Source organism: Oxyura jamaicensis, chromosome 2 (assembly GCF_011077185.1).
Source record: "Oxyura jamaicensis isolate SHBP4307 breed ruddy duck chromosome 2, BPBGC_Ojam_1.0, whole genome shotgun sequence".
Taxonomy (NCBI): domain Eukaryota; kingdom Metazoa; phylum Chordata; class Aves; order Anseriformes; family Anatidae; genus Oxyura; species Oxyura jamaicensis.
This window is the reverse complement of record NC_048894.1, coordinates 157397000-157421364: the sequence shown is the minus strand read 5'-3', so window position 1 is coordinate 157421364 and position 24365 is coordinate 157397000. Positions and strand designations below refer to the sequence as shown.

The window sequence follows — 24365 nt, the reverse complement described above, 5'->3', positions numbered from 1 at the left end:
GGGGCAGCTCCGGGTGGCGCTGCCCGCGGAAGTGCCGCTTCCTTGGGGAAAATCATTTCTCGCCCCCAGGTGGAGCGTGTCGGTTTTCACCACGGCAGCTGCTTCATTTTCTGCAGGAAACTCCATGTCGGGGACTTTTTCGTAGCGGACGGTTTGTTCCTGTTGGTGTTTCTTCCGTCCGGTGATGCGTCAGGTTGGTTCTTTCCTCCTTCGCTCGTGGAAGTTTAACGGGTTCCCTCCGAAGTGTTGTTTTTTTTTTTTTTTTCATTTCGTGGATCTGGCACGTTAAATTTAACACGAGCTTTAGGAAAAGCCACATTAGCAGCTGCCAATTTCACGTCTTGGGGGTTTTCTTTTAATTATCCAGTGCTTGGTTTGGGATGGAGAGCAGCTCCCTTTGGCCTGTCAGCAGAGAAAGGTGAAGTTAACCACTGTTCATATTGTGTATTTGGCCGCTTTGTATTGTTTGCTGGGTAAAAGAGTGATTTTTCCCCCAAAATAGCCATCAGACATTTCTCCCAGCATCATCGGGAGACTCGGTGACAGCAAAGCACTCGGAGGTGCTTCGTGGCAGAAGCTTCTTGGCTGTAGGAATAGGACTCCCGGGAAGTTCTTAAGCTGTGTACAAACCCTTTCGGAATAATTTCTTTTCCAGTTTGCTCTTAAACTGGGTTGGGCTCCTTGTCCCCGAGGCTTTGCCATTCCTCAAGGTCCCCACTGCCGTGGCGGGGCTGGTGGTGGGACGGGAGCTGCTCCGTGCGCTGCTTGCTCCAGGGCTTGGAGCTGCCTCTTTGGAGAAGCAGCCGGATAAATGTGCCCTGGATGAAAAAAGGCATCGATGATTGTTAAATATCTTCTGGCTGTGGAAATCCCAAAGCCTCAGACTGCCCCTTCTTGTCGTCTCTTCAAAGCTGGTCCTGGCCGGGGCCACGCTGGATCTGGGAGAGGTTTGAGGTGTGTTGGGGGTTGCAGAGGAGAGCACTGGGACTGGTGACGAGGGAAGCTTCCTCCCAGCCTTCCTCTTCCCACCCAGATGTGCTAGGACCGAGAGGGGCCGTATTCTCCATCTGTGTTTCTGGATCACTTTTCTGGGTGGCAAATTTGTACCTGTGGGTCTTCGGCATCGCTTCTGTGAGTAAACGAAGGTTTGCTCCTCTCTTGGAGGCCCTTCAAATACTCCGCGAGACTTTAAGCAGCTGCTCCCCGTGTGGATTATTTGGCTTATGCTGTTAGTTTGGGACAGACTAACTTTTTTTAAAGGCTTCAAATTCAGATGGTTTTTCTTTCAAATCACCCTGCTGCTGACGCCTGGAGAGAACCAGCCACAGCAGGAGCAGATTTCCTGGCTTGAAGCGCTCATCTCCGAACTCCGTGATGCTGTTATGCTGAATTAGACCCAATCAAGCTGAGAAGCTCCTCCATGCCCAGCTACCAGGGGGGCTGTTTGAAGTGCCAGAAGCCTTAATATAAAACCTCTCTGCTCGGTGTGAGCACGGGGAGGGGTACAGGGAAGGCTAAGCTATGAGCCATCCCAAATTTTCTCTATCTTGGCCGTACCTCCGTCTTACTTCTTTTATGATCCTATCAGAGCTGCTTCCAATTTCCAGTCCCCTTTGATTCAGAGGGAGCTGCTGGACGCACTTGCGGCGATGGGTAGGGAAGAGCAGGACCTTGTACACGTGCAGGATGGGGCTGAACCTGAGCAGAGGGAAACGGTGACGTGATTGATGGACCTCTCATCGTGACCAGGAGGCAACAGGGTGTTCATCAACACTAAATCAGTAAATCGGGTGAGCTGGTCAAAGGTGGAGGGGGAGGAAGGGGAAAAAGGCTTCCACTATTGAGCAGCTCAGGGACATCTCCCTTTTCTCTTCCACCTTGATCAAATCTTTAAGGACTACCCAAGCGAGAATGGCTTTGCTGAGCCCCACTGCCCTGCTCCGTACCTTGTCACCGAACACATTCTGCGCCAAGTGTAATAGGAGTTGGGCTCCTATTAGAAGAATCAAACCTCAAACAGATTAACTGCCTGCGTTCACGAAGGTTGGACGTTTAGGGGTCTGGATGTTGGCAAATTGCTTCTTCGAAAGAGCTGATCCGTTTTCTACACTTGCAACAGGGGAGGGAGAGGTGACGGGGTGTCGCATTAAAGCGTCTCGGAAACCTCTCTTCCCCTTTTCTCCCTCGTGTGAGGGAAGGAGACACTGAAGATTGAAATTTATCTCTGTCTCGTGTGCAGCTGTTCTGGGCTCAGCTGGAGGACAGGTGGTAGAAACGCCAAGTCCTAGCTACAGAAATGCTGTTTATGTGCATGAAACAAATCCTGGGGTGTTTTGCCCCCTGCTTTTGTGTTGCACGGGGTGTATGAAGGAGGCAGGGCTGGGTTTTGAGGCTACGAGTCCGCTCCAGGCTTGCTCACATTCACCAAGGGCCAAGTCTTACAGTGTTGATTCTCATAGAATCACAGAATATCCTGAGTTGGAAGGGACCCATGAGGATCACCAAGTCCAACTTTTAGCTTGGGAGCTTTGAGGTTTCATCCCAGGTCATGGCCAAGAGCTTGCCGTCCTCCTTGCACTCTTGGCTCATCCTTTATCCCTTCTCACTGGTGACGTTTTTCTGATTTTACCTCCAATTCTCACCCATTTTTAGCTCCCTCTCCTTCATTTTGACCTGGATCACCTTGAGGACTTGAGTTCACCAAGACTTTTTAGTGATATTTTAGGCATATTTGTAGATAGTAGCCACGTATCCACCTGTTCTGGCTGTAAGTTCGTGGCATACTGAGTGGACCAAAACCTTCCAGCCAATTTTTGGTGCCTGCTGGCCTGCCCACACAGCACCACGGTGAGATTTCTCCAGCCCCCCTCTTGGGGATGCCGCAGTTCCCCTTCTCCTGTTGTTCAGAATTAGCTGAGGGGCAGCGCTGCCTTTGATCGCTCTTTTATAGTCCGCTGCTGCTGTATGAAAATCATCTGTAAAGGCAACTTCATTTCATTTGTCTTTAATTTTGGCTTCAGTTGACAGATGTTTTCTGCGTGCTGCAGTTGCCCATTTAATTTGTTGTGTGTGGTTTTTTTTTTTTGTTTGTTTGTTTTTTTCTCCTATGATGTGTAGCAGAAATTTTCAGTCAACAAACTGATTAGTAAGTAAATTCTTTAGGGTGGGGGGGGGGAGTTAGGTTTTGTAATGATTGTGAATGTGTCTGTTCCTAAGATGATGAGCAGCAGCCAGGCTTGATTTGACAGGGCAGGGACCTGGGTGCCTTGCTGGGGACGTGGAGTCCTTGTGGGAGAGGCGGAAAGCGGCAAAGCCCAGCTCCTCTCCTCTGGAAGTGTAGGCCCAAAACACACAATTGTGGTTCCGTAGGTGGTGCTGGGAGGCCCTGGAGCCCCCCTGCCATGAGGAGAGACCCTGAGAGCTAGGGCTGCTCAGCCTGGAGAGGAGGAGGCTCTGGGGGAGCTCCCCCACGTCCCTGTGGCCCTGCAGGGAGGTGCAAGAGAACGGGGCTGGGCTCTGTACAGAGGGGCCTGGGGCCAGCAGCGGAGGCTGTGGGCCCAGCCTGGAGCCCAGGAAGCTCCCCCTGGCCCCCAGTCAGCACTGCTGGGCTGGGCGGGTGCCAGAGCCCTGGCACTGGTACCAGGGGTTGGGGGCTCCTTCTGGGGGATCCCCGAATCCGCCAGGCCTCAGGGCTGGGCACCTTGCTGTGGTGGGGGTTGACCTGATGGCCCAGAGGTGCCTCCAACCTCCGCCATTCTGTGCCTGCAGTTTTCTGCAGTTTAAGACCCTGCTGAGCTGCCCGGACAGGCTGAACAGCACTTTTGTTTAGTGCCAGAACTGTCCCAGGACAGAGGCTCAGGACTATTCCCTGGCTCTGCACTGGGATGTGCTGAGCTTGCTGGAGAGAAGGGCCCGGGGTGATCCGCACTCGCCGGACTTCGGCCTGAAGTCAGCCGCTTCGCTTTGCACACCAATGTGTTCTTAGCTGAAATTAAAACATCACCAAGGGCTGTGCTACTGATAAAGTGATAAACCTGAGCGCTGGTGATGGCAGCTTTCTGTTTAAAAAGCTTCATAACCTGCAGCGGAGGTTTAAAACTAATCAGGTTTCTTCCCAGCCCCATCCTACCCCCGTATCTTTGCAGAAATCTTTGTGGGTTTCTCGTTGCATCTTATTTACCGTACTCTGTAATGGCATAATGAGGGCTCTTATTGCGACTTTAATTTAACTGTAGTATCTCCAACGGCACTCAGATGCTTACATTAAAGATGTTGCTTATCAGGGCAAACTTGAACTGCTTAATAGCCCGGGCTAGTTGATAATAGTGCCTAGATAAATACTGGCCTGCTATTTTTTTCTCTCACGCTTTAATATCTTTGTAGAAGAAGATGCATCAGAAAACATGAAAATTAGGAAGTCAGGGGGCAAGCAGTCACTGAATCACTGCTAACGGCTGGGAATCTACTGAGGAGGCAGAGAGTTCTTGATTTCAGCCTGAACTTCTGTAGAGGCAGACACAAAGCGGGGCAGACTTCGTCTTTGCTTCCTGCACTGGGATTCCCCTTCGATACCACTTGTTCTCTGCTGTCGGATGGTCTCTGTGTCCCGTGAGCTGTTTCCTCGGGCCACCTGAAAGGCTGTTCACGATGCAAACCCCATTGTAGGGGATCTACGGTGGGTGTTTGGCTTGCTACATCCCCAACGGTAAAGATTTGGGGTTGGTAATGGAGGGGTTAGGGGCTCTCCATGTCAAACATTGGTAGGTTCTCTGTATGAAACTGGCTCCATCGTGACTTTGAGATACGAAGGATGAGATTGTCAGGGGGCTCTGATGGAAATGAACAAGTTCAGCAAAGCAGCAGGGAAAGGATTAAATGCTGAAGGCATTCTCATGTGGGTGTCCTTGCTGGTCTTTGCAGGTCTTTGCTTTTCAGCTGGGATTCCCCTTCCTCCTTACATCCATGGCTTCGCTTTCACCGTGTCTCTACCAGCCCTTGCTGCTTTGGGGTTGGAGTAGGGCGAAGGTGTTTGCTGCTACTGGCCAGTTTTCCTCTATCTTCTAGGCTTGCTCTGTTACTTTTATTTATATTGGGACTTATAATGTCAGAGAGCATCATCAGAGCCGTGTGGCTGTCCTCCAGGTTGATCCAGGACCCGGACAAAAGCCAACCCTGGAAAATCCAACCTCTGCTTGTTGCGGCTCCGAGCAGGGAGCTGGGAGCGAGTGGTGGCACTGGACGGCAACACTTCCCAAGGGAAGAGAGAGAATTAAATTTAAAAAAGGAAAAGCATTGGAAATGCTCAATTACAGTACTCGGGCTCCTGCTCGGAGCTGTCGCGTGCACTCACGCCGGGGAGGTTAACTGCTCTTTGACATCATTTTGCTACATGGAAAATTCCAATTACACGGAGCCTGCCAAGGGCCGCGGCACAAACGGCTGCTCCGGGCTGCGGCGCTTCGCGGGGCAGTTTGTCAAGTGCTGTTGTCACCCTTCAAGCGGTGTCACCGAACTCCCGGGGCATCGAGTGGCTGCAGATTTCAAGCTCTTCCTTCCTTTTTTTTTTTCCAAAACAAAGACTTTTTCCAAAACAAGGACCACTGGCTTGGAAACCGCGAGCGCAAGTGTCGGCTTCTGCTAATGGATCCCGTGATGCTTTGCCTCGCTGATCTCAGCTCCTGCCAGCTCGTGCTCTGTTTCCAGATCCACTGCCCGACGTTAACTGGGACCACGACGCTGCTGCTGGTCAGGAGGGGGAGTTTGCAGCTTTTCAAGTTCATTATGCGAATTCTTTTCTTTGCACAGTTCTTTCATTTGTTTTGTTTCCCGTTTGGGCTTCGGCAGAAGGAGGGATCTGGCCGGTAACAGGACCTGTCTGCTGAAAAAGTCCCTGCGCCGGGCAAGCCTGAGCAGATGCAGAAGGGAGAGCATTGGGGAGGATGCTGCAGGACAGCCTGTCCTGCAGATGCTCACTGAGCCCAAAATGCCATCCCATTCTTGCTCCAGAGGCAGTTTTGCCCCTGCGGATACCATGGGGCAGGTTCAGCAGCTTGGCTTTGGGATGGGTGTCCCTCTGAGCACCTCTTCGTGCTGTGCCTGGATGGATGTTAGCGACCCACGTCCACAGTCCTGTTCATATCATGGTAGGTCCTAGGGAGCAGACAGATCCAAAATCCTAGAGAGCCTCCATCTCTAGGAGTTCCTTACTTCCCTGACAGCATTTTGCTGCCAGGAAGAAACCATAAAACAGCATCAAAAAGCCTTGGTTTGGGCTGTTTGCAGCTTGGAGACGAAACGGCGCGAGCACCGCTCCATGTGTTGGCTAAATTTCCCCTGCACACATTTCCAGCGAGGAGCCGCACTCTTGTGTCTGGAGAGAAGGACACGAGCCCAAGGGGATGGGAAGAACAGGACGAGGATGCTCCAGTGGTTTGCTCTCTCGTCCAGCCGCCGTTCCCCGTGTCACCTGCTGTCCCCTGGCACTGGAACAGAAGGGCTCGAGCGGAGGGCGCGAGACGAGCCCGGAGATATTTGAGAAGTTCAACCTGGGCGGGCCCGCTGGTGGAGCGGAGCCGGGAATGCCAAGCTGGACGGGACCACTGCTCCCCCCATGGGGTCAGCGGGCGCTCGCCGGTCGGCCCAGTAACCCAGCTTCACCTCCCTCCCGCCCTCCCCAGCCTCCTGCCAAGGTCGGTGATGGAAAATGTTCATTAACGGCGTTCCCGGGGCTGAGCGAGGATCTTCCACCGGCCCTGCCAGTTGCTGCCTCTTCCTTTGCCAGGTCCGGGCTAAAGAAGGCAGCGCTCTGCAGATACCCTTGTGCCCGACCCCTTCCCGCTGTGTGATGGGGCCAGGGGCCATTTAAGGCTTTTTGGGTGCTGAGCAGCACCTCGAATTTCACCCAGGGCTCCTTGGCAGCCAGGGAGGAGTCCCGGCCACGGGGCTGCCAGCGGGCACCGTGCCATGGTCGGGCACCGCTGCTGCAGGCTGTGGGAGAAACCCCAGAGCAGGGAGGTGGAAGGAGGGGGGGGGGGGGGGGGGGAACAGCAGAAGCCCCCCCCCCGGGGCTCATCCCCATCCCTGCTCCATGGGGTGACTCCGCTCCGTGGGGTGTCCCCACCGTGCTGGCATCACCCGGGCGCCCGACGCAGCCGCTGGCTTTCTCCCCGGGGAGCGTTTTGGGGGTGCTGCGGGTTTTCTCTGGCCTGAAGAAAGGAGCCAGATGCTTTTTTTTTACGGCCCAACCTGCCCGTTGGCGGGGGTCCCGCGGGGTATAATTAGCCGCCCCGACAGGTGGAAGGGATCGGGTGGCTCCTGCCACCCCGCAGCCCCAGCGCTGCTTCACCCCGGCCGACACGCGGCGAGCGGCTTTACAGCAACCCCAACCCTCACCTTCGCCTGCCTTTAAGGCACGGGGAGGGGGGGGCACGAGGAAAAGAGCTGCCCCTTCCCTCCCGTAAATAAATAGAGGGGGCTTTTCCACCCTCTGCTCTGAGCCCGGAGCCGAGGAGCTGCCTCCCCAGGACCCAGCGAGCTGCAAGCAGGTCCCTGCCTCTCCGTGCAGCCCCGACCCGATGGTGACGGACGGTGACGGACGGACAGCCAGCAGGGCCAGCGTGAGAGCGTGTTGGCACGGCGAGCGGCGCGGAAAAGTCCTTAGAAAACCGAGCCGGGGACCCGAATTAGTGGCGGGCGGTTTGTTTTCTTAACATTAAGTCTCCGTTCGCCGGGGGAGCCAGCGGCCAGCTGGGGATGCGGCGGGTCCCGCTCCCACCGCAAGGCTGTAACGGGGGTGGGGACGCACGTGTCACCCAGCCGGGGATGTGGCACCGTCCCTCGGCCCCTCCAAGCTGATACGGGACAAAACAACCACGTTTGCTGGCTTTTCCCCAAACCCGTGCTGTTCCCCGTCGTCCCTCGGTGTAGGGGCAGCAGTGCCAAGTGCTCGGGTGGCGCACCCACGCGGCCCTTGGAGGCGGGGGCTCCTTCTCCCTGCCCTTCTCCTTCCCACGTCTGGTTTTGCGTTGGATGTCGCCGTACGGGAGAGGATTTCGCATCCTTGGGCGGAGGTAACCCTCTGGACAAGCAGAGCACAGACAGAACCGCTGCTTGGGTGCTGCTCACGGCGAGGATTTAGCGCCGTGCGCCTTCAAAGCACTTCTCAGGTTGAGGGCTTTGCTCTCAGATCCTAATATTTTGGGGAAGAATGACCCAAAATGTCCTCTTGGGGCCTTTTCCAAGCTCTTACTCTTGGTCCACAACTTCGGCAGCCGGAGCTTTTTGAAGTTACGCATTGGGTTTTAGATTTACTTGCTGGAACCTCATGGCAGCTCATTGAAATCCAGGAGGGAAGCGCGGGGAGATGTTTTTTTATGAATTTTCCCTGTCTGGCCTGAACCCTGCTGGGCTTTTCCCCGGTTCTTGCACCCCCGCAGAGCCGGTGTCCGTGTGGCTGTCCGGATCCCCGGCCCTCCTGCCGCGTTGGCGACCTCCCCGGCCTCCAGCAGACGAGCTCCGACCTCAGCGTTCCCCCGGGGCCGCCGAGCTGCCGGCCCCGCTGCCCTTTCGAGCGGGGACCCCTCGCTCTGCCACCGCTCCGGCGGCTCAGCGGGGCTGCCGTCACGTCCCCGAGGTCACCGCAGGGGGGCTGCTCCCAAACGGCTTCACTTTGGGGGTATCAAAAGGGCAGGGGCCTCGCGACCCCGTGATTTTGCGCTGCAAACCCTCGCCGTGTTTCTCTGCCCGTGGATTTGTCCGCTTTCCCCCAAACCCGGGCCAGATTTTGGCGTCTGCGCTGCCCGGGAGCGAGGAGGTTTTGCGGTGTGGGCGTTCAGGTGAGACAGCAGCCACGCGGAGAAACAAGGGGCTGCATCGTTGCTCCTGGAAAAGGCGAAACCAGTCGGTGTTTGCTGGTGTTGCAAACCCTTTGTGCACCGTGGGGGCTTGGGGATTTGTCCCGCTGCGGTGGCACAGCGTGCTGTGCGTCCTGTGCTGCCCTACAAGAGCCAAAATGCTCACACCGGGTGGGACGGAGGGGAGCATCCGTGGTGGGGTTGGGTTCCCTGGGCGTCTCGGGGCTGAAATCACACACGGAGGCGTCTCGCCTGCCCTGCCGGCATCCCTTCAAATCCTTTCCCACTGCCAAAAAGTGCCCAAAAGGCCCCGGATCCTGGGGAGTGCTGCAGACCTCCCGCCGCTCGCGGGGATTTCGGGAGGGCCGCGTCGCTTCGCTTCCCGACATCTCCGTCTTTTTTTTTTTTTCCCCGGCAGTGCAAGAAGAAGCACACCCTGGTTTGCCCGGACTTCGCCAAGAAAGGTGTCTGCCCCCGGGGCGCCCGCTGCAAGCTGCTGCACCCGCAGAAGAAGCGTCAGCCCCGAGGGGACAGCGCTGCCAGCGACGGGGACCCCCCCTCCAAGTGCAGGCGGCTGTGCGAGGAGACGGGCAGGTAGGAAAGGAGCAGAAGATTTGGGGATTTTGGGGGGGGAAGGGGGGGATTGCCTGCGTCTCGTGCCCCGTGAGATGTTCGTGCTGTCGGAGCCTGGGTGGCACTTGGAAAGGTGCTGCCAAGTCCCCGTCCCCGTCCCAGCCCTGCCTTGTACGGTCGCGGAGGGGACGAGCGTTGGGCAGGCTCTGGGCTTATCGCGGGTGACAGAAGAGCCTCGGAATGACACCCAGCTCACGTCCCCCGCGTGTGAATGAGGTGTAAAATAGCTCCTTGCTCTTTTTAGGTAAGGAGGCATGAGCGCGGGGCATCCCGCGCCCGTCCCCGCCTCGGCTCCTGGCATCCTGCACGGGGAAGGGAGCACGGCCCTGGCCAGCTCGCAGCGTTTGAAAGCTGCCCGGGAGGTTTTGCCTTTATTAGCGCCGTCACCAGAGCTGTCGAGCAAGCCCAACTGTCACGTTAGCTGGGCTCGCAGGAAATCGGAGACAAAGGGCAGCCCGGGATGGAGCCCAGAGAGCCTCCACGTACCCGGCGGCTCACCTCAGCTTCTCCCCATGCACGTGAGACTGCCAAGAGATCGTTTCTTCTTCGCGATTCATTTTTGCATCTCCCTCCTCCAGGAACGACCCGGCTCAGCCGTGCGACGACGGGGAATTGCCCGGCCCCTCCGGCGCGGAGCAGGACGCGAAGTTTTGGAGAGAGGCGGACGCCTCGCAAAGCAGCCGGCTGCAGAAGCTGCCCTCCTTCATCTCCCTCCTGTCTTTGTCCTCCCCCGGGGACGAGGGCTGCAAAGTGGAGAGGGACGAGGACGAGCCGGGTGACGAGCCAGGTAGGAAGCCCTGGGGCTGGTTTTGCTCTGCGCTGCCCCGGTTCGCCGCTGAGGGTGAGCGGGAGGGATTTTCCCTGCTGTTAGCCCCTGTGCCCTGCTGCTGGACCCGCAGAAGGCTCTGGTCTCTGGACCTCCACGAGAAAATGCAATTTTCGGGTGAGCAAATGCCTTCGTGTCTCCGCGCAGCGCTGGCACGCCTCCCAGCAGAGGTGTGCTGTCTTTCTGCTTTTCCCAACACGTTCCTCGGTCCCTGCTCTCCTAATTCAGCCCCCGTCGGGAAAATCCCAACGGTGACGGGTTCCAAAGCAGAGGCTGGGAGGGACGAGCAAAAGCTGTTGGTTCGGGACAGGGACCCCGGGAAGGTTGGGGGCTCTGCAGGGCTGACAGGTAGGCGATTTGGGCGCGCGTCCCTCCGTGCCTTTGCCCCGGGGACGGGAAGGACACGAGGCAACGGGGAGGCAGAGACTGGAGGAGCCAAGGGAAAGGAAAGCAGGGAAGGAGTTGCTGACGATGAAGCAGTTTCCCTGCCAAGGGGGGTGCAGCGATCGCGCGCGGTCGGTGCGGGAGCAGGTGTGAGGATGCTGCCGGGCACCCAGGTTTGCCTCGGCCCGGTGCTGGGATGGGTTTAGTGATGAAAGGCTCATCCTAAAACACAAAGGGGAAAGCGACAACGTAATGGGACAAAAGGAGCCCTGGCCACCAACAGGTTTCACCCTGGTCACCCCAGGAGGGCGCAGGATGAGGCTGCTGGTGCTGCTAAAGGACCCGGGTGATTCACAGTGCCCAAATCACCTTTAATGCCAGGAGTCAGGGCACGTTTGGGTCCTCACGTGGCTCTAGGTATCAGCTGGTGTCCGCGATGCGGTCTGGGGATCCGTGCCCTCCCCGCTGCGCCCAGCCAGAGGGGCAGCTCTGCCCGTAACAGGGAGCACGGCGCTAATGTGCAGTTCCTGCTTGCAGACCCTGAAGGGGTGACGCACAAATTGGTGGGGCAGGAAATCAGGAGGAGGACAGGTTATTATTACGGAGTGAGCTGAATTGCTTGGTTAAACGGCCACAATTTCAGAAAATGCCCTTTTCGTACCGGAAAATACGGGAGGAAAGGAGGAAAGTACCGGCTGCACGTGCAGGAGGGAAGGTGCTGGCGGAGCTGGTGTCTGGGGATGACTTTTAGGGTCCTGCTCTGGGCAACAGGCTCACTGTGGTCTTACGGGGTCTCAGCGTGTGTCTGCAGCCTTGGGATGTATAAAAAGGGGGTGGGAAAGGAGGGAGGTGGTGCTGAGCTCGATGCTGTCCCCGCATGGGGACAGACCCACCGTGGCTCCGCGGATGGAGACCCTGGTGCCTGGGACGAGCTCCTGGACATCTCTTGGCGCCTCCCCATCCTTCGTCACGTTCCGTTCTCAGGGCAGAGGCGGAGGGAGCGCGAGCGTGGTGCAGGTAATGGGCTCCTCCATATTTCACCTCCCAGTTAAATAGCCTGCGCCGGAGCCTAACTGGCCTCCCCGCGCTAATTGTCAGCGAGCGCACCAATGCAAACCATTCCAATCGAGTGCTAATTTAATTAGAAAGCACCCATTTTAGTTAATTTGTTCGAGAAGATCACTGAAAACTCCTGGAGAGAACAGATGTTCCCCTCTCCCCCGATGAACATTCAGGGGTTTGTAAATGGCTCCACTCAGCCTTGTTTAGGAGAGAAAAGAGGATTTTATAGCTGCAAACGACCCTTTCTGTAAACATTTTACAGCTCTCTGCACGTTTGAGTGACGATAAACCCCTAGCAACTCGGCGGGCTGCAAATTTGCGACCATACGGCTATCATTTTATTGTCATATTTCACGGTCGTAACGTTAATGGAAGATGCTCGCTACAGTCTTTTTTAACGGCTCCGCTGAGCACGCTCAAACAGCTTTGGCTTCGGAGGAATTCATCGAGGTGCAGAGCTTCCAGTTTTGTTTACAGCTTTCACTTCTGGAGGAATAACTTTGAAAACACAAATCCTATCCCTCCCCTCCCCGGCCGCCCCTCCCCGCCCGAACCCGCGCCGTGCTCGCTGCCGCCGGGGACGAACCCGATGCCGCTTCGCCGTGCTGCGACCCCGTGGGGCTGGACCCCGGTTTGAACACCTCCTGCTCCCAGCCCACGTTTGGGGCCAGTCTCCCCATGCAGGTCCTCGTGGTGGGAAGCCTTGTGGAGGGTCTCCACCACCTGCACCTTCGCCTTCAACGCTCCTCTTGCCGGCGCGGGTTGTTTGTTCCAAAGCTCTGCGTTTTGGCCGCTGGACGAGGCAGATGAGGACCAACCCTTTGGGTTGACGTGGCAGAAGATGCCCTGAAACCCTACAGAAAGCATCTGCGGGGCTGGTGATGGAAGGCTCGGGTGCAACGAGGACGTCCCAGGGAGCCAGCATCCTGCCAACGTTGACCTCAGCAGGACCAAGCCATTTCCTCCTCTTGGCAGGGTCTGGTTATCTGTTATCCTGGATAAAATACCAAATTTTAGCGTTGTCCCAAGCATCTCCTCGTGGTCCAACCATCTTGGTGGCCTCCACTTGTTCCGCTACGTCCCCGTCTTTCTGTACTGGGGACCCTGAGGGCTCCAGGTGCGCTACGTAGATATCAAAGAGGTTTTTACAGCGCCAGCAAAGCCCCGAAAATCACCGCTAATGGAACATTTATTGCACGCCTTAGCGCTGAACTTGGACTTCTTCATGATGAAGCCGAAGCCTTTTGTTTATCTAGGGAAACAATTTTTATGCCGTTGCTTGTATCCATCCATTATTCCTTGGGAACCTCCACCGAGGGTCCTGCTCCACCTGCAACTACCTTTAGGTAACCGAAGTCTTCCTCGGCCAAAAAAAAACCACCAAAAACAGTTCTTTGGCCAAAAAAAAAACACAAAACGAAACAAAACAACAAAAACCCAACAACCGGTTCTCTCTCTTCCATCCCAGTTGCCTCCAGGATTTCTCTGGGGATCTGAGTCCTGGCTGGTGGCGGCGCAGAGAGGTCTTGGATCTCCTGGTGGGGGTCATCACCCCTTTTTGGAAGGACCTAGGCCGTGGGGAAGTGATGGGGCAGTGGCTGTACATCTGGTCTGCTTCTGTGCCTTCTTCTTTGGTTTGGGGCCACCTCCATGGCCTCTTTGGGTGGGATCACCTCCCAAAACGGGCTCTGCCTCTCCTGCTAAGATAGGGAGGCTTCTCTTCCCCATGGTCTTGCCAGTTGCTGCTCCTCCTCTATCTACCCCTCCTCCCCAGCTCCTTGCATCATCAGCACCCCGTTTCTGAGCAGGATTGGCTCCTGGTGGGTCTCCCTTGAGGTGTTATGGCCAACTGTTGTCGGTCCTCTCCGGAGACTCAGTTACTGTATTCCCCAAAACCTGCTCCAGGTGTTAGAGGAGCTCTTTCTTGGGGCTCCTAACTTCTGAGGACCTGCTGGTCTTGGGGCATCACCCAAAGCGTGGCAATAACTCCCCAAATCTTTGCTCTACCCCTGCTTGTTCCGTGCTCACAGGGGCAAGAAACTCAACGAGAAACTCAAACCAGTGGATCATCTAATCGGGGACACGGGATAATGGACAGCGAGGTGGCTCAGGACACCTCACGGCCAGTGAAGCACGCACCTGGCCGGGTCATCCACCGTGAGGAGACCGATGGAGAGCCGAGGAAAGGTTTTGGCCCCACGGGATGGCTCAACCTGCCATCTTCTCCGTATTTTGGGGGGCAGGCGCGCTCGGCATGCCACGTGCTGTCAGCTCACTGGAGGGGTTGCGGTGCAGCGCCGGGTGCCCCATGGGTCCCCGTGATGAAGATCTGCTGGAGCAGATGCTGGAAGGCACACGGAGAGGAGGAGGAAGGAAGGGTGGTGTAACAGAGGGGAGTTCTCTCGCTGGCATCAGCGTGAGAAGGATCAGACCCAACGCAAGGCGTGGGCCAGGAGCCGCAGCACACTCGGTCCCCGCCAAGATGCTACCGGTCTGTGAGGGGTCACCAAGGTCTCTTCCTTCCTGTGCAGCCCTGGGCCATTTTGAGGTCCAAGAGCAGCCCTTAGGATCGCAGGAGGACCCGAGGAGATGACCAAGCCCAGCCTCCTGCTTCAGAAACCCCTCCATGGTGAGGTCTGGCTCGCCAATGCTGGTTGGGAAGCCAAGGACACGTGGCCAGGGATGTGCCCCATGTGGAACCCCCGGGGAAGAAGGTTGAAGATGGCAGGAGCAGCTGGAGGCACTTCGGTGGTCATGGTGAGAGCTTGTGGGACTTACGGGAGCTCCCAGATCCTCAACAGATGATACCAAGGGAAGAAGCTAAGGGGAGGAGAGGTAGCAGCTCACCAAGCCCCGATGTCCTCGTTCTTCCAGCGCGGCGAGGAGACGGGGACGAGCCCAGATGTGGCCTGGGTTTGTGAAGCTCTGCGGTGTCTTCTGCTCTTATCCTCACCTGCAGACAGCAAGCCTGGGGCTGCCGGGAGAGGAAGAGGAAATTAGGAACGTTTGATTGACCTCGTTCTTAAATCAACCTTCCCGTCACCTCCTTTCTCTGGGGTCTTCTGCTCTGCTAGGATAACTTAAGAGGGTCCGGACGGCGAGCTGAGCACGAGCAGGAGAACCCATCTTCCTTCCTGCTGCCGCTCGTCTCCTGGTTACCAGCCAGCAAGGCTCAGGGGGAGCTCAGACCTTCGTGGGACCTTCCCGGATCTTCTCCTGGCGCTTAGCAGATCTTCCCCGTGACGGTGAGCGGCGTGCCCGTGCTGCTGCGCGCGCCCGGCTCTCCCGCTCCTCATCTGGCCCTCGCCAGCCAGCCCCGAGCCGACGCACGCCCCGTCGGGCAGGCAGTTTAATTAGAGAGCATCAAAACTCTTTCATAACTGAATTAACAAACCTCTAACCTAATTGCTTTTCTCATGCCAAATGGATCGAGCTGCAGGTAGCGAGCTGCAGCCATCCCTCGAGCAGGGCAAGGGCTGATGGCTTTCCCGGTAACGTGCCGGCTCTGCTCGGGTCCTTAGCAGTCACATCTCCTCCTCCCGAGCCAGCAGGTGCTGGGTTTGGGGCCCCAAAACCATGGAGGGTTTTGGGGGGACATTTGAGGGTGGTCCCCCGCAGCCTTGGGTTGTTCTCATCCATCCTGTTTTATCCGGGTGCTGGCTTCAGGCATCCGTCTCCTGGTCCTGGACACGCAGCCGAGACGGAAGGTCCGAGGGTAAGAAACTTCACTGATGTTTATTTAATTCCCTTCTTGCAAAGTGGCCAATTTATTTGAAACTTCCAGTAAAGCTGATGAGCGCCGTGGCTTTTTTTTTTTTCTAATTGGGCTCTCCGTCTGAATCAGAATTGTCTTTTCTCGTCCCACACGTGAAAAAAAAAAAAAAACCCTTTCTGATTCTCTCCCTGCCCGCACCTCGCTGCCTGCACGTTTCCAATCCTCTTTCCCCATCGATTGGCAGGCGAGGCTCGGACCTGCCAAGTCTCATTTGTTTTCCGGGACCGAAAGCCTCCCATATTCATTTTCTACCCGTTTTTTTAGGGTTTCATCCTGCTGGGATGGAGGGTCTGGAGACCAGGGCTTTCAGACTTCCCTCAGGACTTCTGAAGACCCTTCCCGTTCAGGCTGCCGCCCTGTCACCCCCCACCCCCCCTGAATTATTTAATGACCTGAAAGCTGGAGATGGAAGAACCCTTGATGACGATGAGATGATGCCATCCCATCTCCTCCAGCTTGGCAGGAATGTCCCCCGTAGCCGAGCGTACCCAAACCGCCAGATGATTACGCGTCCTAGCGAAAGACGAAAAGCGAGGAGGAGAGGGGAAAGTTGGAGAGCGCTGCCGACGCCCCCCGGGAAACCAGCAAAGCCCCCCCAGCAAGCTGCTTTTTTTCCATCTGAAAAATGGTTTGTGGGAAATTCTGGGGCTTAGCCCTTGCTGCCGGCCTTTCTATCCCTGCTTTTGTCCTTGGGCTTGTCCAGGGAGGTGCCGGGATGCGCCGCGGCGCCCTGAGCATCCCCTTCGCTCCCCGCCGCTCCCGTCTGCGAGTAGCTGGGGGGGCTGATGAAACGAGGCTCTTCTGCTAATTGCAGCCCTCTCGTTAGCCTGGTCTTGGAGAGAAGGCATCCCTACAACGGCCAGCTTTGTGGCCAGGCTTCGATGGAGGAATTTGGAAAGCTGCTGGCGAGCTTTTTCCGCGCTCTCCGTCTTCCCCGCAGCCCATCGCTTCGGGATTTGGGCACCTCGTGGGTCCCCGTGGGTGCAGGGTACCTCTTGCCGCCATCCTTTCCCCCCCAAGCTGGCTCCGTGCCCCAGCTCCCAGCCTCACAAATCGGAAAAAAAAAAAAAAAACAAAAAAGCATTTTTCAGCACTCAACAATGGTCGTGGAGGGGATTTGGGGACAGGGAGCAAAGCCGCCTCCTTTTGTCCCCCATCCCGGGGGGGATTCCCCGCCGGCAGCGTCCCTTTAAACCCCCTGAAATTCCCCCGTCCCTTCTCCCCCCTGCCCTCAGCGCCCGCCTGAAGCGGATTTTGTTTCCCTTGGCGGGTGCAGCTGGGGCCGCTCGGCGAGGATGCGTCTGGGGGAAGGCCGGGTTTTATTGAAAAATATAATGGTGCCACCTGAAGCGTGATTTACTGCCGTGTCCACTCCTCGGACTTGATAATATATTTCTATTAGATTTCCTCCTTTCACTCCCTTCTCCCGGCGAAGAGTGGCAAGTTTCTCCGTCTGCCTGACACCTTCTTAGGCTTAGGCAAAATAAATGTTGATTTTCATCAGAAGTAAGAGCGCTGGAAGTCCTAATTCTCCGGCGAGGCTGACAAGCTCAGCAAAAGCAGCTCGGCTCGGCGCGGAGGGCTCGTGATCCTGGCCCCGCGCCTCTCCTCGGGAGCAGTTCAATCATCGTAATGAAAAAGGGGCTTCTTAGCCCGGCTTTCGCTAACTAGAAATGATATACCTGGGTTCCTGGAAGATGGATTGTGTCGCTCCCGAAACGCGGGACGCGCCCCGAGATTGATCGCGCCATTTGCCGGCTCCGCCGTGCGCAGAGGCAGAAAATGGAGTTGGGTTTGCGGGGGACGACGGCGCGGCGAGGTCGGCCCCTTTCCACGAGCAGTCGGAGGTGAGGGACCGGCCCCGATTCCCCCGGCTGCGATTTTTACAGCCCGCCCTGGTTTTGATTCCTCACCGCCGCCTCGTCTTTCCACCCTCGGGGTGATTTTTTGGGAGGAACACGTTGAAAATCCGAGCTCGGCCCCGTGCAGGAGGCAGGGAGTTAATTGCGCTCGATGTAGAAATCAGCTTCGTGTTGGTTTCTTCTTCTTTTTTTTCCCTCTCCCCCCGAAGAAATCTATATTCCTCCTTCCGTTTCAATATTTGCTTTGAATTGCAGAGCCTGGGCTCTCGTGCCGCTCGCACGGCGACGAGCTAATGAAGTTTCTTTGGGCTCCTCAATCCCCCCCCTCCTCAATTCCTGGGGGGGAAATCGAGCCATTTGTAGGGTTCCCCTGGGATCGGGGCCGCAATCCTCGCGGGGCAGCGTTGGGGAGATGCTGGTGGTCCCCTGTCAGCCTGGTCGGGCAGCGGGCTCCGCTCCTCGGCTGCCAAACCCCGCGGGATTATCGTGCCGCGATGGCTCTGCTGGCCCCGATCTGGGGGACGCTGGGGTCGCCTGGAAAATCGGGAGAGCCCCGGGAGGCTCGGCGGGGCGCGGGTGGCTTCGCGTCGCCGCTCCTCGAACCGCATTAGGGTGACTGATGGCCGCGGCCGCCGTGGCTGCTCTGCAGCCCTCTGATGTATGGGTGTTGTATTAAGGGTGGAAAGGTGCTAAATGAGCCCTCTTTGTTTTACATAAATTAGCTCCAGGGCTATGTATCACTGCCACGGCGCCGTAGACTCCCGGCAAGTTTGTTTACCCGAGTTTAGAAGGGAAAAGGCCTCGCCGACGTGGCCTGACGCTTCCCCGCCCAGGGGACGTGGTGCTCCTGGGCTTCCCGGTGCTAGGATCGGCTTGGGGCCACCCCTTCTGTAGGATTTCTGCAACGAGGGTGCCTTGGGTGCCCAAAGAGACTAACGGGGGTCAAACCAGAGCCGGTTGCGTGCTGCTTTTTCTCCAAGCTGAGGCCAGAACATCTGGGTGAGGTTTGGGCTGGGTTCTCTCCATCTCCTCCTCCTGAAATCCCCAACGAGAAGGGACTTCTCCGGGTAGACCTCGCTGCCGACCACGCCTTGGTCCCTTTTCTTGGGAAACCTGCCTCTTTTTCCTTCCCGCCTTCATCTCGGGGTCTTCTCCTCGCCCTCGTGGCCACCACGCTCCCGCCTCCCCGTGGGGAAGCTGCGGCCGGAGGCTGGGAGCCCTCAACCACCCCTGTGAGCTCCGCAGGGAGGCAAAACGGGAACAACCCTGCCGGAAGCATCGTGGCGGAAAGGGAGGAGGACTTGGTGCCATCCACCGCGGTCCACGGGGCGAAAGGAACTCGGTGGAGTTTGGGCTTTGTAGGGGCTTCTGGGCCCCCTGTAGGCGCAGCCGGCAAGGGGAGGCAGCGTTTGCTTTCCTCCGCTCCCGTCCCTTGTTGCCGCTTTGCTTCCAGCTGTCCCTCGCATCACCCCAAAAAGAGGTTTCTTCCCATGCTTTTTCCAAGGGCCGGATGGGAAACGGGGGGAAACCCAGCACCCGGGGACTCCCTCCGGGAGCGGGGCAGCAGCTGGAAACCGAGAGCGGAAAGTCCCCGTTAAAACCGAAGCTGAGCTTACCGGCGGCGTAAATCCCCCCGGGGAGGAAGCCTCGCCTTCTCCACCTCCACCCCGCTCGGAAACAGCAAAAAGTCCTCGCCCAGAGCACCTGGAAGGGACTGCTCGGGTGGCAGAGCTTTCCGTCCCCCCCAAATCTCGGCGTCCTCCAGCTGCTGGAGAGCGTCGTCGGTGCGGGACGGGGTCCGGCCGCCCTCGGCTAGATGGCAGCAGCAGCACTCTCCGCCGGGCGCCGTTCCCGGCGGCGCAGACCGAGCGAATCCCCAAACCCTCCTGGCCTCGAGGCGATGGATTTGCCACGGCCTCGTCGCCGCCAGGTCGCGAAAGCCATCGGCCCTGCAGCCTCCCCCAGCCCCCTGGGTGGGTTTTGGGTTGTTTTTCCCTCTGCTGCTTCGGAATCGGCGACGAGCTCGGACGCGTGCGGGTGCTCTGGGCGCCTGGGCAGGTTGTGACACCTTGTGAAGATTTAGCCTTTTTTTTCCCCCCGTAACTTGGGGATTTCGCAACCAATGCAGGGTTCTGTGATGGGAAGGGACCTGCGCACACCTCCATCCCATGCCTCTTTTGGGGGGCTGAGGGTGCTCAGAGGGGTTTGGGGAAGCAGCAGGCTCCATCCCAGCCACCACCAAAGGGGATGTCTGGACGGTGGGGGGGGGGAGCACAACCAGGCTGAGCACCGCGAGGGGACACTCGTGTCCTCGAGGCTGGGCTGGCAGGGCAGTGGTGGAGCAGCGCCCAGCACGGAGCCGTGCCTGTGAAGTCCTCGCCGGAGCCAATTTTGGCTGCGGGCTGAGTTTCTGGGCCGCCTTTTGAGGGGGGAGAGGTCGGGTTCCTGCGGAGCTCGATGACGTTCTCCCGATTTGTCCCCCCTTTATTTTTTTTTTTTCTCCCAGGTGGCACCAAGTGGAAAAAGACCTCGTCGCGGGCGGCCTTGCGGGACTCCGAAAATGCCTCTCAGGAGGAGGGTGGCAGAGGTGAGACTGTCCCCGCTGCCCCCCTCCGGAGCTGGAGCACGAAGCCGGGGCGCCGTGGGACGCGTGCCACCCTTTTTCCTTTCCTCCTTCCAGGCAAACGGCTGCAGATCAAGCCCCGGCTGTGAGCGTTGTCCCCGCCGCAGCCGACCAGCTCAGGAAACGCCAAGCCAGGCTTCATCGCCTGGCACCTACCTCAGGACCCCGTGCCGGGACGTGGCACCCCGCTTCTTGCGTTGAGTTTTGGGATTTGGTTTCACCGGAGAGCCTGGCGGCGGCGGCGCGGAGGAGCGGCGCCCAGTCCCGCGGCCGCGTTCGCTCAGGGAGGTGGTTTTGCTGAAGTTGTGGGTTTTTTTTTCGTTTGTTTCTTTTTGTTTTTTTTTTTAATTTGCCAATAAATTCTCTTTTAAGGTGGTTTATTTAAGGCTCCCCGGGGAAGGCTGAAGAGCGGAGATGCGCTGCTCGGATGCGGGACCCGAGCACCCCGCGGTCATCCACGGCCACGCGCCCGCCTCCAGGTCAGCGGCTCCGTTTGGGACAACGAGCCCGGTGGTCGCAAGTCATCGTGGTGGGATCAGGGCGTAAAGCCCCCGCGTGGCTCAGCCTTTCCACGCCGAGAGCCCACCTGCATCCATCCTGCTCTTCAGGAGTGCTTGGAGCGGAGCCACGTGCCAGGCTGAGCGCGTGCCGGCAGCAGCGCTGAGCTCAGGCCGTCGCCGCGGGCCAACTCCCCCGCAGCACCCCCGGCTCTCCCCGTCCCTGCGGGGTTTTTGCTCTTGTGGAAGACCCGAACCAGCTCTTTTGGGGTCTTGGGAGCAAAGCGAGGCTCCAGGCTGGTAGGAAATAACCCCGGTAACACAGCTGCTCCGCGTGTCGTGGGCACGTTGTCCTGGCTGCGGTACGGATCCGATATCTCACGGCAGCAGCCACTGTGTCTCTGCTCCTCCCGGCCCTTGGTGCTCCTCCACACCATCCGTGTGATGAGCTGTGCGAATCTCAGCCCCTCCTGGCCGCTTGCTGCCGGGGCCGTGGTTTTTTTGCATCCGTGGATTCCGTTTCAACCCCAAATTCAGGTTGGTGGCGGGGTGGCGGATGCTGCTCCCCCTCTGGGGTGCGGTTTTGAGGACAGAGAGGCAGGATTCACCCGCCCACTGTCCCTAAATAGCAGCCCCCTGGGGGCAAACTCGATCCAGGAGCCCTTTGGGGAAGAGGCAGGGCTGCACAAGGCAGGGCTGTGCGCCCATGGGGACAGGTGCCTGGCTCTGCCCTCGGGTGCCAACATTTTTGCTGCAAACCCCTTTTGCTCGCTCCCGACGTGCGCAGCGCCCTTCACCCTGCTGCTGGCAGAGCTCCTCGGCGTTCCCAACCCGGAGCCAGCTCCAACGGGCACAGGGCTGAGCGCCGGGGATGCTCGGTGTCCCCCGGGGGAGCTGGCACCCAGGTGTGCTCGGCCGCGGGGTGGGCGACGAAGCCACCGCGCCGCAGCGGGGCTCAGCTGCACCCGCGGCTCCGGCAAGGCTGACGGCTGCGTTTTCATCCCCCCCCACGGCCCCAAAAGGGGGGGGTTCACATCCCTGGGCGAGCTGGGTGCCTGCACCCCACGGACGGGGGGGGTTGTTGTCACCCCATCCCCAGCCTGCCTGGTTCCTCGTGGGGTCACGGGGTTTATGGCAGGCAGAGCACCCCCCCCCCCCCCGGGGTCGTGTTTTGCCCCAAGTGCCTGGCGCATGGCTGGGGTGACTCGGGGCATGGCAGGCCACCAAGGGCCCTATTAATTAATGCCCGGCACCTCCCTGGGCCCCTCCTTATGGGCAACCAGGGGGTTTAATGCCACGTGAAGGCGAGCTGGGGGGGGGTGGCCGTGTCCCCAGCACCCCCCCGGTGTCCCCCCCCCCCCGGTGCGGCGGGCAGCGTGTGTACAGAGCCCTCCTGGCCCCGAGCTGTTTTTAACGAAGATGCCGTCGTCCCCCCCGTTGTTACTTCCGTGTCTTTTATTAACCTGTGCGTTTTGATATTTAAATAAAGGAGTTCCTGCCTGGAAAGCCTGCTCGCTCGTTCAGCATCGCGGAGCCTTGTGGCCGGGGGGGGGGGGAAACGGGCACGAATCTCCCACCTCGTTCCCCGCAGGACGCTGCTCGTCCTGGCAGAGGGGCCGCGCTGCCAAGTCCCCGGGGGTGGCCGGCGAAGGGTGACAGTGACCAAAGAGCTTTGGCAGCTCCGGCACCGTCCTCAGCCCAGGGGCGCGAGGCTGCAGCCCCGTTACCGAGCAGGCTAACGAGGATTAAAGCCTCGCGCCGGAACAATTAAGCGATGGAAAAGGCTCGGCGAGAGCCCCCCGGCGGGGACAAGTCCCAGGGGACAGCAGCGCCTTGGCTGCGGAGGGGGACCCCGGGGGGACACCCGCACGCGGGGCTGTGTTTCTGCAGGGCACACCGTCAACATTTCCTGGAAATCCCTCCCGTGTGGGCCAGGGCCGCTGGCACAGCTCTTGGTCCCCTGCCGGGGAAGCAGGTGCCGGGGGGGGGGGGGGGGGGCATCGCCCTCGGGTTCCCTTTTCTGCCCGTCATCGGGGTGACCGTCCCCTGTCCCATCCCAGGGGCACGGCTCTGGGCGGTTTTGTCCCCCCTGGGATAAAAACGGTCACTCTGGGACCATTTCTAATCCTCCCTAGTGGTCGGATCCGTGCGAGGGGACGGCCACCGTGACGGTGCCACCGGCCGTGCGGTGAGGCAGGGCGGGCACGTCCCTTCCCCCGGCGGGGGACGGCCACCTCGTTGTCCCCACGATGGGCACCCGGGGCCAGCACCCGGCTTTCACGCCCAGCAGCGGGACGGGGAAACTGAGGCAGCACCCGTGCGGGACCGAGGCTCCCAGCCCCGCTCCGAGGGTGAAAGGATCGCCCGAGCTGCTCTAAAAGCACGGGGGTGACGCCATCCCGCCGCCATCCCGCGGCCTCCAACCTGGTTATGTCACTCGAGTCAACTTAGATGACCGAGGTGCTCGGCGTGGCGGGGAGGGACGGGGACAGGGACATGCCACAGGTCCCTCCACCCCCCCGGCCGTGCCACTGTACCCCGCTAAAAATACCCCCGGGGAGGGCAAGCGACGGCCCCGCTTGGAGCCCGGCCCGGCCCTAATCCCTTCGTGGCTCTTGGCCACCGCCGGCGGCTGCTGCTGCTACGGCGGATCGGGGCCGGGCGGCTTCTGCGGGAAGGGAGCCCAAAAATCCTGGGTGCGCCCCAAGGGGGTGTCCCAAGGGCGCCCCGGGGCGATGGTGGCACCCGCAGGGTCCCCACATCCTCCAGGTGTGCCCCCCCCCCGCCTTTGGGGTCCCAGCTGGGTTGCAAAATCTGCTTACAATTTTTGGGGGGTGTTTTGCCCCTTTTTAGGAGCGGAAGGTTGAGGGGCACGCACGTGGTTTCATTCCCTGCGTTTCCCAAGCTGGAGGAGCGGCGTTTTAATTATTTTTTTTTACTGGGAAATGGAGAAAATGTGGTTAAAATCACCCCACCAAAAAAAGTATATATTTATTGATTATTTTTTTGGTGCTTCCTGGCTCGGTTTGATTCGGGTTTTCCCCCAGATTTGCCCTCTCCAGCCTCACCTCTGCCTGTATCTGTGCCCCCCCCCCCCCCCCCCCCGGGGGGGGGGGGGGCCCCCCCCCCCCCCCCCCCCGGGGGGGGGGGGGACAAAGCCTCCACCCCCCCACCTCTGTTTTATTTTGATAGAAGGAGGATGGGGAAGGGGCTGAAAAGCACCCAGCCCCTCCGGATGGAGCTGGGGGAAATGAAAACGGCCCCGATTTTATCCCTGCTGTTTCAGGATAAAGGGTTTTTTGTCCTTCCCTCTCCATTTCCCTGGAAAAAAAGAAAAGAAAAGAAAAAAGAAAACCCCCTTTTTGCGTGAATACAGCCCAAACTATCCCTGCTTCTAACCGGGCAAATTGTCACCGGGTCCCCAGGGGACCGAACAGGTAGTGGGGTGCTGGGTGGGATAGAGGGGACCCCATGGGACGGAGCCTTGGGGTCAGGCTGGGCCGCTTGGGTGCTGGCGGCCCCGTGCCTCAGTTTCCCCTGAGCCCCTGAGACCCGGAGACCCCCGTCCCTCGCCCCCCCAGCGCCCGTTCCCACCCTGACCCCAAACCCTCCAGACCCCATCCAGGCCCCGCTGCTCCCCAACCGGCCTCGTCCCCTCCGTGCTGCAGCCTCGGCAGCCACGAGGTGGCAGGGCTCGGAGCCTCGGGGCCAGGCCAGGACCACGTCCCGCAGGGTGCTCAGCACCCTGGCACCCCGGCACCCCGGCACCCCAGCACCCCGGCACCCCGGCACCCCAGCACCCCGGCACCCTGACACCCCAGCACCCCGGCACCCCAGCACCCCGGCACCCC

General features: G+C 58.8%; 2 protein-coding genes across 2 annotated transcripts in view; both read left to right on the top strand.

The window, feature by feature from the left end:
- The window catches only part of ZC3H3 (zinc finger CCCH-type containing 3), a gene marked incomplete at its 5' end in the record, with an annotated part of 106724 nt that extends 86384 nt beyond the window's left edge, over positions 1-20340 (top strand). Inside the window, 4 exons of the mRNA XM_035317232.1 lie at positions 9271-9446; positions 10064-10272; positions 19901-19981; positions 20075-20340. Of these exons, the coding sequence (XP_035173123.1) occupies positions 9271-9446; positions 10064-10272; positions 19901-19981; positions 20075-20106 (498 nt within the window). The remainder of the gene's footprint in view (positions 1-9270; positions 9447-10063; positions 10273-19900; positions 19982-20074) is intronic.
- MAFA (MAF bZIP transcription factor A) overlaps positions 6371-24365 on the top strand; it is a 21740-nt gene continuing 3745 nt past the window's right edge. Inside the window, exon 1 of the mRNA XM_035317837.1 lies at positions 6371-6419. The gene's annotated coding sequence lies outside the window, so the exon portion shown is untranslated. The remainder of the gene's footprint in view (positions 6420-24365) is intronic.